The following is a 13,884-nucleotide window of genomic DNA, read 5'->3' as shown; positions in this document are numbered from 1 at the left end:
CCACGGATAGGAAGAAAACTTTAGCACTGTAGAAATATTGACCAAAATGGGATTCTTGTGTTTCAGAGACTAACTTCAAGGGGAGGGCGCCATGGACAGAGCTGTAAAGATCTTTCCCGCTTTCTATTAAGAGAGTGGGCAGAGCGTCAGCCCCTAGAAAACTACATTTCCCAGAATGCCATACGCGGGGCGGGAGGGGGCGTGAACAGAGCCTTGGCGCGGTGCTCCTTGGGAGGTGTGGTTTCCACGCGTCCAGCTCGAACGCCGATGCCTCAGCGCTGTGGTAAAATGAGCCCACGTGATCGGAAAAGCAGCGGTTTCCCTTTGAGCCGGAACAGGATGACTGGGTTGACCGATGCTGGGCAGCTGAGCGGACCAATCGGCCGCCTAGACTGAGACGTTGGCGTTTGAAATCAGCCAATGGCAGGTCTACACTGGAGCTTCCTCTCCGCCTCCTTCGCCTAGCCTGCGAGCGCTGTGAGGGAAGCAGGGAAGCAAGGAGGCGGCAGCAGGGAGCGGCGAGTAGTGGAAACGTTGCTTCTGAGGGGAGCCCAAGGTAGGGAGGCGAGGCGACGGTGTGCGGGAGCGGACTCTCCAGGGACTTCCCGGGTCCGCAACTGGCAGGGCCGTTCGGTTCGCAGGGGATCCCGTTTTTATTGTTTTCCCTTTATTTTTAGGAGTGCCCGGGGCGACGGGACCCGGGAGAGGGGAAAGGGAACAGTCTGGGGTCCGGGCATTGCTGCGGGCCGGGCTGGGTTTAGGGGGACGGCGGTGCGGGCTGGGCCGGTTTGAGCGCGGCGGGGGCCGGATGATGGGGCCAGTCCCGACCTTGGCGGGCGAGTGCTCGGCGCAGGCGCAAGCGCAGAGACTTCTCGCGGTCGTCCTCTCGGCCCCTCCCTCTGGGGGTCCCCCACTGCCAGGCTATCAGTGCGCAGCCCCAGCCCGCGGGACCCTTGGGGACTCTGACTGGGCGCCTGTTCTGCAGATGACCGGTTCTAACGAGTTCAAGCTGAACCAGCCACCCGAGGATGGCATCTCCTCGGTGAAGTTCAGCCCCAACACCTCCCAGTTCCTGCTTGTCTCCTCCTGGGACACGTCCGTGCGTCTCTACGATGTGCCGGCCAACTCCATGCGGCTCAAGTACCAGCACACCGGCGCCGTCCTGGACTGCGCCTTCTACGTAGGTGCCCTCCCGCCCCGCTCCTGCCCTCTTACTGTGTTAACGATTCTGCACGTTAGGAGCGTTTCTTTTCCAGTGTTGGGTAGAGGCGTCTGTCGGTGGGGTTATTTGGACAGTTTTTTAGCTTTTCAGGAGCACCTGCCTTGAACCGGTACCGTTTTGGGTTGGGGGCATGCAGACATTGGAAACTCCGTCTCCCCTTTCTATTACAGGCTTGTGGAGTAACTCTAAACTTTCTGAAAATAGGATCATTATATTTGCAACAATACCGTTTTGGCTGCCGTGTTGAAAGGAACCGTTTAGGGGAAATGTATGTTTACCCTCAGCTAGCGTGTTGGCTAGGATAAAGCATCCCTCCTTTAATTTCCAGACACAGGAGTTTAGTGACCACTTGCTTTTCTTATGCTGTTTTTTGGTTTGTTTACCATGAATAGTTGAGCCCAGTGCATATCCCGAGCATAAACTGAACACTCGCTTGTAGAAATAAGAATGTTGAAACCTTTTCAAAAGTTCTAGTTTTTAAATGGTTCAAAACTATTTTATAGGATCCAACGCATGCCTGGAGTGGAGGACTAGATCATCAATTGAAAATGCATGATTTGAACACTGATCAAGGTAATGTGACCATATCTTTACCAGTTTGTTTTCTTGGCTAGTGTTCTAAAGTATAAATGTTTATGTAGGAAGAGTAGTTCCTAAATTTCTTAGTTACGAAGTTGCTGAAGTACAGGTGGCTTGAATTTAGGATTTTTTAATTTAAATAATAACCATTAAGTTACTGATTACAGAATATTATGCATGTATTTTTGCAGTACAGCCAGTTATGGTCACCATTGTCAGTGTTTACATAAATTGACACCTAAGTATTTGGCCTTTATTTTGTCCTTAGAAATGGGCTGGATCCCAGACTGGCCAGCGTTTCATTAGGATTTTCCACTACAATGCTAATGTTTTGAGAGTTCAGTTTTCAGAAGCTAAAGGTAGATTTAAAACCTGACAAAAAATAGGCAATCGTGTCTATATTAATTGTGTTTGTTATAGTTATTTAGCAAAATATGTTTCAGTTGCATTTTTTGAATGAGTAGCTAGATGATACATTTCCTTTCAGTTAAGTAATTTCTTAGAGCTCCAGATATGAAATGACTTACTCAAATTTTTTTGGTGACATTGGGACAGTGTAGAGATTGGACTGGAACCCAAATGCATAGAGCTGTCTAGCTGAGCATTTGTTTGCATGTGTATTCATCAGACATAGATATCCTAAGGAGATAGGAGGGTACAGAGATATGACTAGATAGAAGATGAGTTGAGCAATGGGAGAATGGATGGAGAATGGCCACATTTTGTCAAAAAACTAAGCACCCAATTAGAAGAGGCTTTTGCATGAAAGCTACTTTCTTCTGTAACTTATACTGCAGGTATTTGGTTTTGTTTGCCAGTAGCTTACCCTGTGTAGTAAGTAAGCTTGTAGGTCTAGGTTCTATTTGTTCAGAAACTTGTAGGGGTAGGGAGAAACACTGAAAAGCAAACTTCTTGATTTTCAGTGTTACATAGAGAGAATTAGCTGTTTATTCTGTGACACTGCCAAACTTCATGAAATCCTTTCTTTTTCTTTCTTGTTTTTTTTTTTTTTTTTTTTTTTTTGAGATGGAGTCTCACTCTGTTGACCAGGCTGGAGTGCAGTGGTGTGATCTTGGCTCATCACAGCCTCCGCCTCCCGCATTCAGGCAGTTCTGTCTTAGCCTCCCGAGTAGCTGGGACTGCAGGCGTGCACCACCATGCTCGGCTAATTTTTGTATTTTTTAGTAGAGGCAGGGTTTCACTGTGTTGGCCAGGATGGTCTTGAACTCCTGATCTTGTGATCCGCCCACCTTGGCCTCCCAAAGTGCTGGGACTAATCTTACTGTTTGCAGGTCAGGACCATATATTGTTCATTCCTATATCCTTAGCAGTTGGTACAGATTTTGGTACACAGTAGATGTTAGTTGAAGGAATAAATGAGATATAGCGAGAAGTTTCAAATTGAAAAGAAAGAAAATGTCTATTGAAAATTTGAACCACAGTGGAACCAAGTGGAGTAATGAGAGGACTTCACTCCCAGTTATCATAACCCTTTAGCCATGTAAATAAGTTTCTTAGCAGCATTGGCCTAATGTTCAACATAAATGTTGTTGATCCAGAAGACCAGAGTTCTCCATTCATTTGTTCATTCAACAGACATTTCTTGAGCACCTAGCCTGTACCAGACCTTGCACTAGATACGGGCAGAGATCACAGAGTTAAATGCAGTTCCTGATAGGAAATCTAGAATCAAGTGAGGAAGATAACAGACATGCCACTATGTTAATGTAATCTAAAATTCAAGACAGCCTTTGGTATGTGCCATACTAGTGAGTCATGTGAAGTGTGCACTGTAAGGTGAACAGAGAGGAATGGATAACTTTGTAGTCATAGAGAGATTTTTCTGTCTGTAGACATTTCCATGGGGTTGGATGAGGTAAATTCATTACAGTTGAATGAATGTTTCTTTTAATTGTTTATTTTAGGAATCTTTAGTAAAGGTAGTAAGCTAGATGTTGGGGATTTCCCCCCCCCCCCCCGTTTTTTTTTCCCTATAGAAAATCTTGTTGGGACCCATGATGCCCCTATCAGATGTGTTGAATACTGTCCAGAAGTGAATGTGATGGTCACTGGAAGTTGGGATCAGACAGTTAAACTGTGGGATCCCAGAACTCCTTGTAATGCCGGGACCTTCTCTCAGCCTGAAAAGGTAGGCTCTTTATATTCATTGCAGGAGTTGATGGTTTTGGGGTGATTTTTGTCCTGATGCATGATTGTTGACCATGCTTGTTGAATTTAAAGGTGAAAAGTCAACATAGGGGGAAAAAAAGTTGACAGTCGGTTTTATAAATCCAACTACATAGAAATGCTTTAATGCAAAAGAAAATTAACTTTGGGATTTTGGGCCAACTTTTATTTGTCAGTTGTTATATTTGCTTCCATGTATTGTTAATGCTTTAAATCGCAGAATTGAGAAGCAACTCACTGCCTTTTCAGAGAAGTCATTTAGCAGACTGTTCGATTGTCTTAAATTGACGCTGCATCCCAAACCAGAAAATTGGATGGAGCATCACTTACTTTCATTTGTTATCTGAGGTTTCTTTTGAGTTGACTGTTGAGAGGGCAAAATGGGTTATCATTTCAAGTTCAGTGAGAAAGGTGTTTTATGTTCTCTGGCTTCTATTGTTTGTATATTTATTTTTTAATACTGACAGATGTAGTTTCAAGGCTCCTTAGCGAACAAAGCTTTTTAAAACCAAAACTTTGTGTATTATTCTAACCTTTTGATCTGTATGATAAAAGTGTAATTGAGCATTCCTTCTGTATCCTCATCAGCCTTTATCAGGTGGTAGTTAATTTTAAAGATTGATTGTTTAAGCAGTTTAAAGGTATCCTTCACTTGAGTGTGTTTCCTCAGCGTAAATATACTATTCAATTCCTGTTAGCCTTCATTATATACAATAGTGCATCCAAAGAGCCATTATTTTTGTCACATCACAGCCGAATCTACTCCTGGCAAGACCTTTGTTCAGAATAAAATAATTGCATTGTTTCTAGTTTTGATTTATGGTTGTATGTAACATGTTAAGAACTGTGATAAATTGCTGACAGAATATCATATAATGGACAGCCACACTGAATCAAGCTGCTTATTGGTTCAGCAAGGTTCATTATGTCACTTTTTTTAATACTTTCTTTGATAAATGTATATACCTTGTCAGTAGCATGACAGTGGTTTCACTTGATTTATGATCAGTGGGGATAGAAAGCACTATTAGAAGCTTGTGTGTCACCTATATAGTAAAGATTTAAGATAAAATTCCCAGTATGATTGTACCATTATAAATCGATCTTTTTCTGGATTCTCTGTTTTTAAAGTTTGGTACTTTATACATCTTAGATTAATTTTCATTTTACTGCAAACATTTTGTTTTCTGAGTAAGCTATGATAAATCTTAACATTTCTCACATTTAAATCTGCTTATATTAAACCTATTGTTTTGAATCTTAATTTTAATTCCTTATTTTTCCCTTGGTCACATTAATTGTTGAATTTTAAGGCCAGATTCTAGAGAGGGGTGGGACATGGCGTTGTTAAAGCTAACTTGGTTCTTCTTCAGCTGATGGTATGTGGTTAACATACTAGTGATTATTAACATATGGCTTAAGTATTGAATGCTGAAGAGACATCTTTCCTTGCCATGGGGCCTCTACGTTTTTTATGGCAGTTCTTCAGGTTTGAAAATGCTAAGTCAGATTAGAGTTTCTTATTAATTGAAAATAATAGAGCACAGTTGTGAATTGCAAGTCTAGATTTTTTAAAAGTGACTGAACATGATCAGGGGAATTTTTTTTTGCCACCTTTTTAATGAATTAGCTACCTCTGTTTTGTTTCCAAGTAACATTATATTTGCAAATAAACCACTAAACGTTTGCTTGTAGGAAATTCTATGGTTTATTATAAAGGAATTTTTGTGGAAAGTTTAATATTGAAGAAAGACATTATGAGGGGAAAAATAGGGGATACACTTCTTTTAAAAATTTTCCCTAACGTTGAACTTCTACCTTGAATGCGTAGTATTACGTCAGGGCACAAGAATTGCTTTGTCATATGTCAGACCACTATCTTGTCTTTTAAGTTTGAGTTTGTATGCCACCAAAGGCTACTAAACATCTCTCATTAGTGGTGGCTCCCTCACCCTTCCTAGAAAGGCCTATTTATTCCATGTAACAACTGGGGAAAAAAAAAATCAAGATTTTTAGAGTTGCAAAATGAAATATTCTAAAAGGTGGTTATAGAAAAATAATTTTGAAAATGATTGTTTTATGAAAAGCCAGAAACCCATTAAACTCTACCTTGAATTATTTTATGGCTCTATTATCTCATTTTTGAATTTTTTTTTACACTTTTATGTTGTCTCTAAATGAAACATGAAGGCTGAGAAAAATAGTTTAATTTGTTTTAGTAGTGGAGAGAATTAAGACTTCAAAAGCTCCTTTACAGAATTACTTAGAATGTACATTATATGATGCTTTGTGAAGTAGGAAGAGCATCGTGGGTTTGCTATTTTGTGTGAATTACTTGGTTTGAATAATTGCAGTATCTAAAATTGGTTTGAATAATTGCAGTATCTAAAATTGGTTTGAATAATTGTAGTATCTAAAATTGTTACCTGTGATTGGGGAATTCATTCAGCTAATTTTTTATGGTCTTATGATTAGATGGACTTTATTTTGGGGCAAAATGCCATTTTCGGGCAAGAAGGTGATTTTTAGCAAGTTTTGATCTTTTTTAAAAGGTATATACCCTCTCAGTGTCTGGAGATCGGCTGATTGTGGGAACAGCAGGCCGCAGAGTGTTGGTGTGGGACTTACGGAACATGGGTTACGTGCAGCAGCGCAGGGAGTCCAGCCTGAAATACCAGACTCGCTGCATACGAGCGTTTCCAAACAAGCAGGTACTGAACTATACCTCCTCTTCCTTCTGGAATTTGAAAAGAATATGATCTTATATTATAATGATTTGGCCACTAGCCCCTAAAGCCTTCTTTTTTTTTTTCAGTAGTGATTTAGAATTTGCTCTTAGGTGTATTCTTCCTTGATATTTTTGACAGCCATGTGTTTAAAGGAAGTGGGTTAACCCCCATTTTAGAGACGACCTTGATGTTCAGAGAGACCAAGTAATCTGCTCAGGAAGTGGTTTGAGTAGAGGAAGTCTTCTGATCTTTTGTTGATCCTGGTCCAGGATGCTTCATAGGTATACAGTAATCAAAGAGGGCTTTGCAGATATTTCAGTTTACAAAATGCTGAATTAAAATTTATATCTGGATTTTAAGCTTATGGAATTTGCTGTTTTCTTTTTGCCTTTTTGTAACCCTGATGCTTATAGAGTTCTTTCCCCAGTTTGATGATAGAACTTTGATAGTTTTTTTTTTTTTTTTTTTTTCCTTAAACTCAACTGAGGTTAGAGAGGCAGGGCCCCTCTTATGGCTGACTCTTGATGTACAGGGTGGGTCACTTTCCATCATCACTAAATGATATTAGCCTGTTTATTAGTGAGCTCCCTCTTCCCTCAAGTCCTTAAAGTTCTAAGAGGAGATGGTGGTGTGGTCAGGTGCAATAGGAATTTTGCAAGAGGAAAAGTCATTAAAAACAAAAGGTGGCTCTGGTATCTTATGGCTGTCCTTTGATGGTTGTAGAACTTGAAGCAGGTATGTTATTCTCTTCGCTTTTTAACCTGCAAAGGCCGGTACCTCAAATGGTGATCACAGTTCCTTTTTTTAGGAAATTGTAAGTTTCCATTGAAGATAAAGAATTGCAGTTATGTGAAACTTCAGAGATTTAAATATGTGATTAAAATATGCTTACATTGTGAACATTATTTTAATGCCATTATATCTAATATTTTCTATAGGATTATTTCTACTTTGTAATGGAAGTTAAAAAGTAGGATTTTACTGACTTATTTATTTCTTCATAAACAGTTTTCGGGAATAAATCTTTTTCATACCTTGAAGGATTAAAAAATCATAGATTTCATATTTGGTGTGTTATCTCTTATTTTTTAAGATATTGTCCTTTCAATGAAAGATGAAAAAACATTTGAAATTGTAAACCACTTTTGAATGTCCCTGAAAGTCTTTGTGCAAACCTGACTTGCTGTATTAAATGCAAGAAGTAGCATGACTGAGATGGAAGACTGGTGTTATAGTTGATTTGGATTATTGATGCCCCCAATGAAGGAAACAGAATTCTTAACAGTTGTTCGTGATGAAGAGGCACAGAACATAGAAGAATATATTTTAACTGAGGGAACAAATTTGAGTCTGCTGGGCAGGACAACAGGACAACAAATAAGCGACACTGAAACACTTAAAATTTTGTTTAGGTTTGATGAAATTACTAGACATTTTTTATTGTAATGTGCAAGGCCCTGGTACCTATGAGGAAAGCACGTGATGACAGTCTTATTTTCTTTTTAAAGTCGTCATAACTATGTTAGTACAGCCTAAACACTTCATTAAGGCCTGCTGTACTTCTCATTTCTGAAATAGTCACTCTTTAGTGTGGGTTGAATTTGGGAATTAGCACCTTGTTTTTGGAAGCTGGAATTTACTATTTTTTTCCTCTGGTTCTCTCTTGGCAGGGTTATGTATTAAGCTCTATTGAAGGCCGAGTGGCAGTTGAGTATTTGGACCCAAGCCCTGAGGTACAGAAGAAGAAGTATGCCTTCAAATGTCACAGACTAAAAGAAAATAATATCGAGCAGATTTACCCAGTCAATGCCATTTCTTTTCACAATATCCACAATACATTTGCCACAGGTAAAGTATGGCATGCTGACCTATATTTAATTATTATATTATTTGGTGCTTGCTTTTTATGGTATTTAGTGAAAAAAAATCTGTACAGTGCTTTAGGGAAATGTAACTTCTGTGACCTTAAAAATTAACTGTTAAGAGAATGGTTATTTCTGTATCTGGTGTTAAGAACCATTTTAACTGTTTTGAAATTACTTCCAGGTGGCTCTGATGGCTTTGTAAATATTTGGGACCCATTTAACAAAAAGCGACTGTGCCAATTCCATCGGTACCCCACGAGCATCGCATCACTTGCCTTCAGTAATGATGGGACTACGCTTGCAATAGCATCATCATATATGTATGAAATGGATGACACAGAACATCCTGAAGATGGTATCTTCATTCGCCAAGTGACAGATGCAGAAACAAAACCCAAGTGAGTATGCTTCACCTGTATTTGAGCCTTTTCTTGCATTCAACCCAGGATTTATTAATTTTTCTAAATTCATGAATAGCATTGTTGATGCCTGCTCGATATTACAGCTGACTGTAGGGTTGGAGTTGATGTTATCATGTTCTCCCAAGCTTTCAATATCCGTAGGTTGATAGACGTCTGATGGATAAAATTGTGCCTAGTTGTTTTGTAGAGAAGAATGTCAAACTCTCATTCTTCTTGAATAGGCTCTATTATTTGAATCTCTGGAGTTATTACCAGCTCATTGCTTCAAAATTAAGTTGAGGAATTCAAGAATAATTTATTTTAGTAAATTCTATTTAAGATGTTTTAAGAATTTGAACTGCCAGAAATCTTTCCTCTCCACAGAGGTTGTTTCTTTAATATTAACACAAAGTAAGTGACCTTCAGGTCTTACTGGAAACCCAGAGTAATATGGCCTTGCCTGGAATTGCAAATTTCCTTAGTTTTGAAATTTTCGTAGATGTCTTTGGTTCTTGGTTGTAACTGTTGACTGAGAAGAGCCATTTACATTTTTTGATACCAACAGGGCAAAGCTTTTTACTTAATTACCTCCACTAGGCTTAAGGGAAATCTGATACTTCAGCATGTGTTAAACTATAAAATACGTACCCCAAGTATCTGCCCAGTTCCCTGTCCCCTCTCCCCAGGCCCTTAAAGGAAGTTCTCGATACATGTTTGTAGAATAACTGAATGTTTTCAGGATTCCTTTACTTTGCTGAGTTAAAATGGGTATGGTACCCTTGTTGATTGGTTGAGCCCCTGAGAGGGGGCAGAATATTAAATATTCCATATCAGATATGCTTTTACAGGTTTGACTTTAGAAAAGTCTTAGCATGTGAAGCCTGTTGGATAAAGGGCTGTGTTTGCATTTAATCTGTCACTTTTGTATCTCCTGTCCTGGCTGGCCATTTTGATCTCATGCTGTTCTTTTTTTCTTTTGAACTTGTAGGTCACCATGTACTTGACAAGATTTCATTTACTTAAGTGCCATGTTGATGATAATAAAACAATTCGTACTCCCCAATGGTGGATTTATTACTATTAAAGAAACCAGGGAAAATATTAATTTTAATATTATAACAACCTGAAAATAATGGAAAAGAGGTTTTTGAATTTTTTTTTTTTTAAATAAACACCTTCTTAAGTGCATGAGATGGTTTGATGGTTTGCTGCATTAAAGGTATTTGGGCAAACAAAATTGGAGGGCAAGTGACTGCAGTTTTGAGAATCAGTTTTGACCTTGATGATTTTTTGTTTCCACTCTGGAAATAAATGTTTGTAAATAAATGTAATAAAAATCCCTTTGCATTCTTTCTGGACCTTAAATGGTAGAGGAAAAGGCTCGTGAACCATTTGTTTCTTTTGCTGGTTATAGTTGCTAATTCTAAAGCTGCTTCAGACTGCTTCATGAGGAGGTTAATCTACAATTAAACAATATTTCCTCTTGGCCGTCCATTATTTTCTGAAGCAGATGGTTCATCATTTCCTGGGCTGTTAAACAAAGCGAGGTTAAGGTTAGACTCTTGGGAATCAGCTAGTTTTCAATCTTATTAGGGTGCAGAAGGAAAACTAATAAGAAAACCTCCTAATATCATTTTGTGACTGTAAACAATTATTTATTAGCAAACAATTGATCCCAGAAGGGCAAATTGTTTGAGTCAGTAATGAGCTGAGAAAAGACAGAGCATATCTGTGTATTTGGAAAAATAATTGTAACGTAATTGCAGTGCATTTAGACAGGCATCTATTTGGACCTGTTTCTATCTCTAAATGAATTTTTGGAAACATTAATGAGGTTTACATATTTCTCTGACATTTATATAGTTCTCATGTCCATTTCAGTTGACCAGCCGCTGGTGATTAAGGTTAAAAAGAAAAAAATTATAGTGAGAATGAGATTCATTTCAATGTAATGCACAAAAGCAGAACACGAACTTAGCTTGGCCTATTCTAGGTAGTTCCAAATAGTATTTTTGTTGTCAAACTTTAAAATTTATATTAATTTGCAAATACATGTCTCTGAATAGGACTTGGACCTTTCCTGAGATTTATTTTATCCGTGATGTATTTTTTCTTAAATTCTTTTGATACAGAGAAGGGTCTTTTTTTTTTTAAGTATTTCAGTGAAAACTTGGTGTAAGTCTGAACCCATCTTTTGAAATGTATTTTCTTCATTGCAGGTCCACCTAATCATCCTGTGAAAGTGGTTTCTCTATGGAAAGCTTTGTTTGCTTCCTACAAATACATGCTTATTCCTTAAGGGATGTGTTAGAGTTATTGTGGATTTCTCTGTTTTCTGTCTTACAAGAAACTTGTCTGTGTACCTTAATACTTTGTTTAGGATGAGGAGTCTTTGTGTCCCTGTACAGTAGTCTGAAGTATTCCCCCTCTGTCCCCTAGTAAGCCCAGTTGCTGTATCTGAACAGTTTGAGCTCTTTTTGTAATATACTCTAAACCTGTTATTTCTGTGCTGTCTAATAAAGGAGATTCAGAACCCTTGAATGTTGGATGTTTTTGAATGTTGGTAATTAATATAATTTACTTAAAAAGGCTTGTGTAAGGCAAAACTCATCATCACAGGCATGTTGGGGGATGACATTTTACCTTTAAGTCCCCTCTCCCTTGTTTAATTGTCTCCTCTGATGTGTGTTGGGGATTCAGTCCTGCATAAAGTGATTTGTTGGAGTTCAGCCATTTCCCTCATGCCCCCTTGTGCCCTCTCGGTGGATCAGCAGGGCCTTTGAGCCAAGTGTGCAGCTTCACTCAGGATGGGCAGAGACTATGTGGCAGCCTCTGGGGACCTTTTGGCTCAGTGCTCTCCTACTAGTGCTGGTGCAGTAGTGCTTAGGGAGCTTGTACATCCCCGTGTTGATGTAGTCATAGTCCACACAGAGCCAAATAACAGACCCTTCTGTACTTAGCCATCAAATACTAAATCACAGTGAAGCTCTTGGGATGGTAAATAATGTAATAGCCAGGGACTGATGGTATTAGTTCTTTAGTGTGATTATGTGCTTCTAAAAGTCCCTAACCACTTGGTTGAGGACAGACCATAAGTTTAAAACATTGTATAAGTGAAAGAATTAATATAGTATTGTTATAGGTAACCAAATTAATGTTGTGGACTTGTTTTTGAGGTGGTGAGGAGGGCTTATTTTGTGGTTCCATCTGGATGTCCTCTTGTCTCTGGAAATCAAATGTGTCTCCCTGCCATCTTTACGTACCCCGTAACCAGCTCTCCACAATTTACTTGTTTATGGTTATAGCTACCTTTTCCCCAAATTACCCAGGTGTAGTTACCTTGGTCTTCTCATTGGTTTCCCTTACCCACATTCTTTAAGTGTCTCTTCTGTTTATCTTTTCTTCCTACTGCTACCATCCCAGGGCCTTCTGGGTGAATGTGGCAGCCTCCAGTTTCTGCCTTAAGTCCTCCATCTAATAGAGCAATGACTTTTGAACCTTGTAGTTGTGACCCAAGTAAGAAATACATTTTGAACTACAGTTCAGAACACAGAGATCAGTATATTATACATGACAGAAAGATCCTGAAACATGACTTGCCCTTCTTGCATGCGACATATCTGGTGCATGTGTGCATTTTTTTCTTTGCTTTTTAAGAAATCCTGGTTATGGCACCTTTAATTGATTTTACAACAAATGCCTGTCACCTGTAATTTGCAAAAACTGCTCGATTAGATTCTAAAAAATTTCTAAAAGATTTTTAAAAAATGTATTCTTACGTCATACTTGGAATCCTCCACTGCTTCCTGTTGCTCATAGTCACTCTTCAGTGATTTCATAAGGAGGTGTGCTGCTTCCCAAGCTTCCAGATCATCAGGAAGGGGCTGCAGACTGTAAGGTGCTCTCAGAAGATGGGACTAACCTTCGTTGGGAATATAAATAAGCGGATGGGATGGGAATATAAATAAGCAGATGAGATGGGAAGTGACAGCAATATCTGGTTCTGAGTTCTGTTGTGTAAAAACTTAAAGGTATATTAGCAGGTTAGCCTTTGTTCTGTGGGAGATCCAGGCCTTGTTAGAAGGACCAAAGCCAGAATGCCCAGTTTAGCCTTAGCATTCAAACCCTTCGTTGTTTTTCCTCCATTATCTGTTAAACTCCTGCTTTGCCAAAGGTATTTTCTATACCCTGATAACGCTAGCTTCCTTCCCTCAGTGGGGACTCAATGCACATTAGCCTACTGAGAGCTTAGATCACTACAACGAATCCTGGTAAATTTGTTTAACTCAGTTTTCCCCAAATTCATTTGAGCCGGTTCTACTTTTTCTGGTTTTGTTCCCACAATCATTTTACCTTTTACCACTGCCCCAGAAAACACTGGGGTTCTTCTCTTACGCTGAGAGCCAGGTTACTTTCTTCACTATCACTCCGACGCTTGTGTTGATTCCCAAATCTCAGTCTGCCCAGGGTCATTCTCTTTCTGAATTGCTCTTTCAGGATTTAATTTGAATCCTGAAAAGTCCTGTTCAAGACCCCCTTTTCCATGAAGGCCTTCTTGTTGCAGCTCACAAATAAGTGTGCCCTTTCTCAAAACACGTATGAAACACCTCCTGCTTGTATACCTTTAGCAGTAGTTACTCATATTGCCTGGCATTTAAACATTATTGTATGCGTACATCTTGCTTTCCTACTTAAAGCAAGAGCAGGACCACATCTTTTTGTATGCTCTGGCACATGACTATTGGACCACTTTGATATTGTTGAATTATATAGGCTCCTTTTAAAATAATTTGAAATACAATTTTGGAGTATAGACATCTTGTCCAGTGCACTAGACAGGTGACCTTTGGCTTTGTTCATTAAGCATTTAGTAAGTGTCTTAGAAGTGATATGTTTACTGC

The 13,884-nt window shown here is 39.1% G+C and overlaps 1 protein-coding gene across 2 annotated transcripts; it reads left to right on the top strand.

Moving 5' to 3' along the window:
• The first annotated feature begins 312 nt into the window (after positions 1-312).
• Positions 313-11,524, top strand: BUB3 (BUB3 mitotic checkpoint protein). Of its 2 annotated transcripts, none has more exons than XM_003255061.2 (8): positions 313-556; positions 986-1,180; positions 1,726-1,795; positions 3,799-3,950; positions 6,541-6,699; positions 8,388-8,565; positions 8,764-8,980; positions 11,203-11,524. In XM_003255061.2, the coding sequence occupies exons 2-8, from the start codon at positions 986-988 to the stop codon at positions 11,210-11,212; spliced, it is 981 nt and encodes a 326-aa protein (XP_003255109.1). In that variant the 5' UTR covers positions 313-556; the 3' UTR covers positions 11,213-11,524. The 2 variants fall into 2 exon arrangements, with proteins under 2 accessions (XP_003255109.1, XP_003255108.1); XM_003255060.3 differs by having other exon boundaries at positions 327-556; positions 9,972-11,524.
• Positions 11,525-13,884: the final 2,360 nt, after the last annotated feature.

Source organism: Nomascus leucogenys, chromosome 3 (assembly GCF_006542625.1).
Source record: "Nomascus leucogenys isolate Asia chromosome 3, Asia_NLE_v1, whole genome shotgun sequence".
Taxonomy (NCBI): domain Eukaryota; kingdom Metazoa; phylum Chordata; class Mammalia; order Primates; family Hylobatidae; genus Nomascus; species Nomascus leucogenys.
Note: the sequence above shows the minus strand (reverse complement) of the source record. Positions and strands in the feature narration are given on the sequence as shown.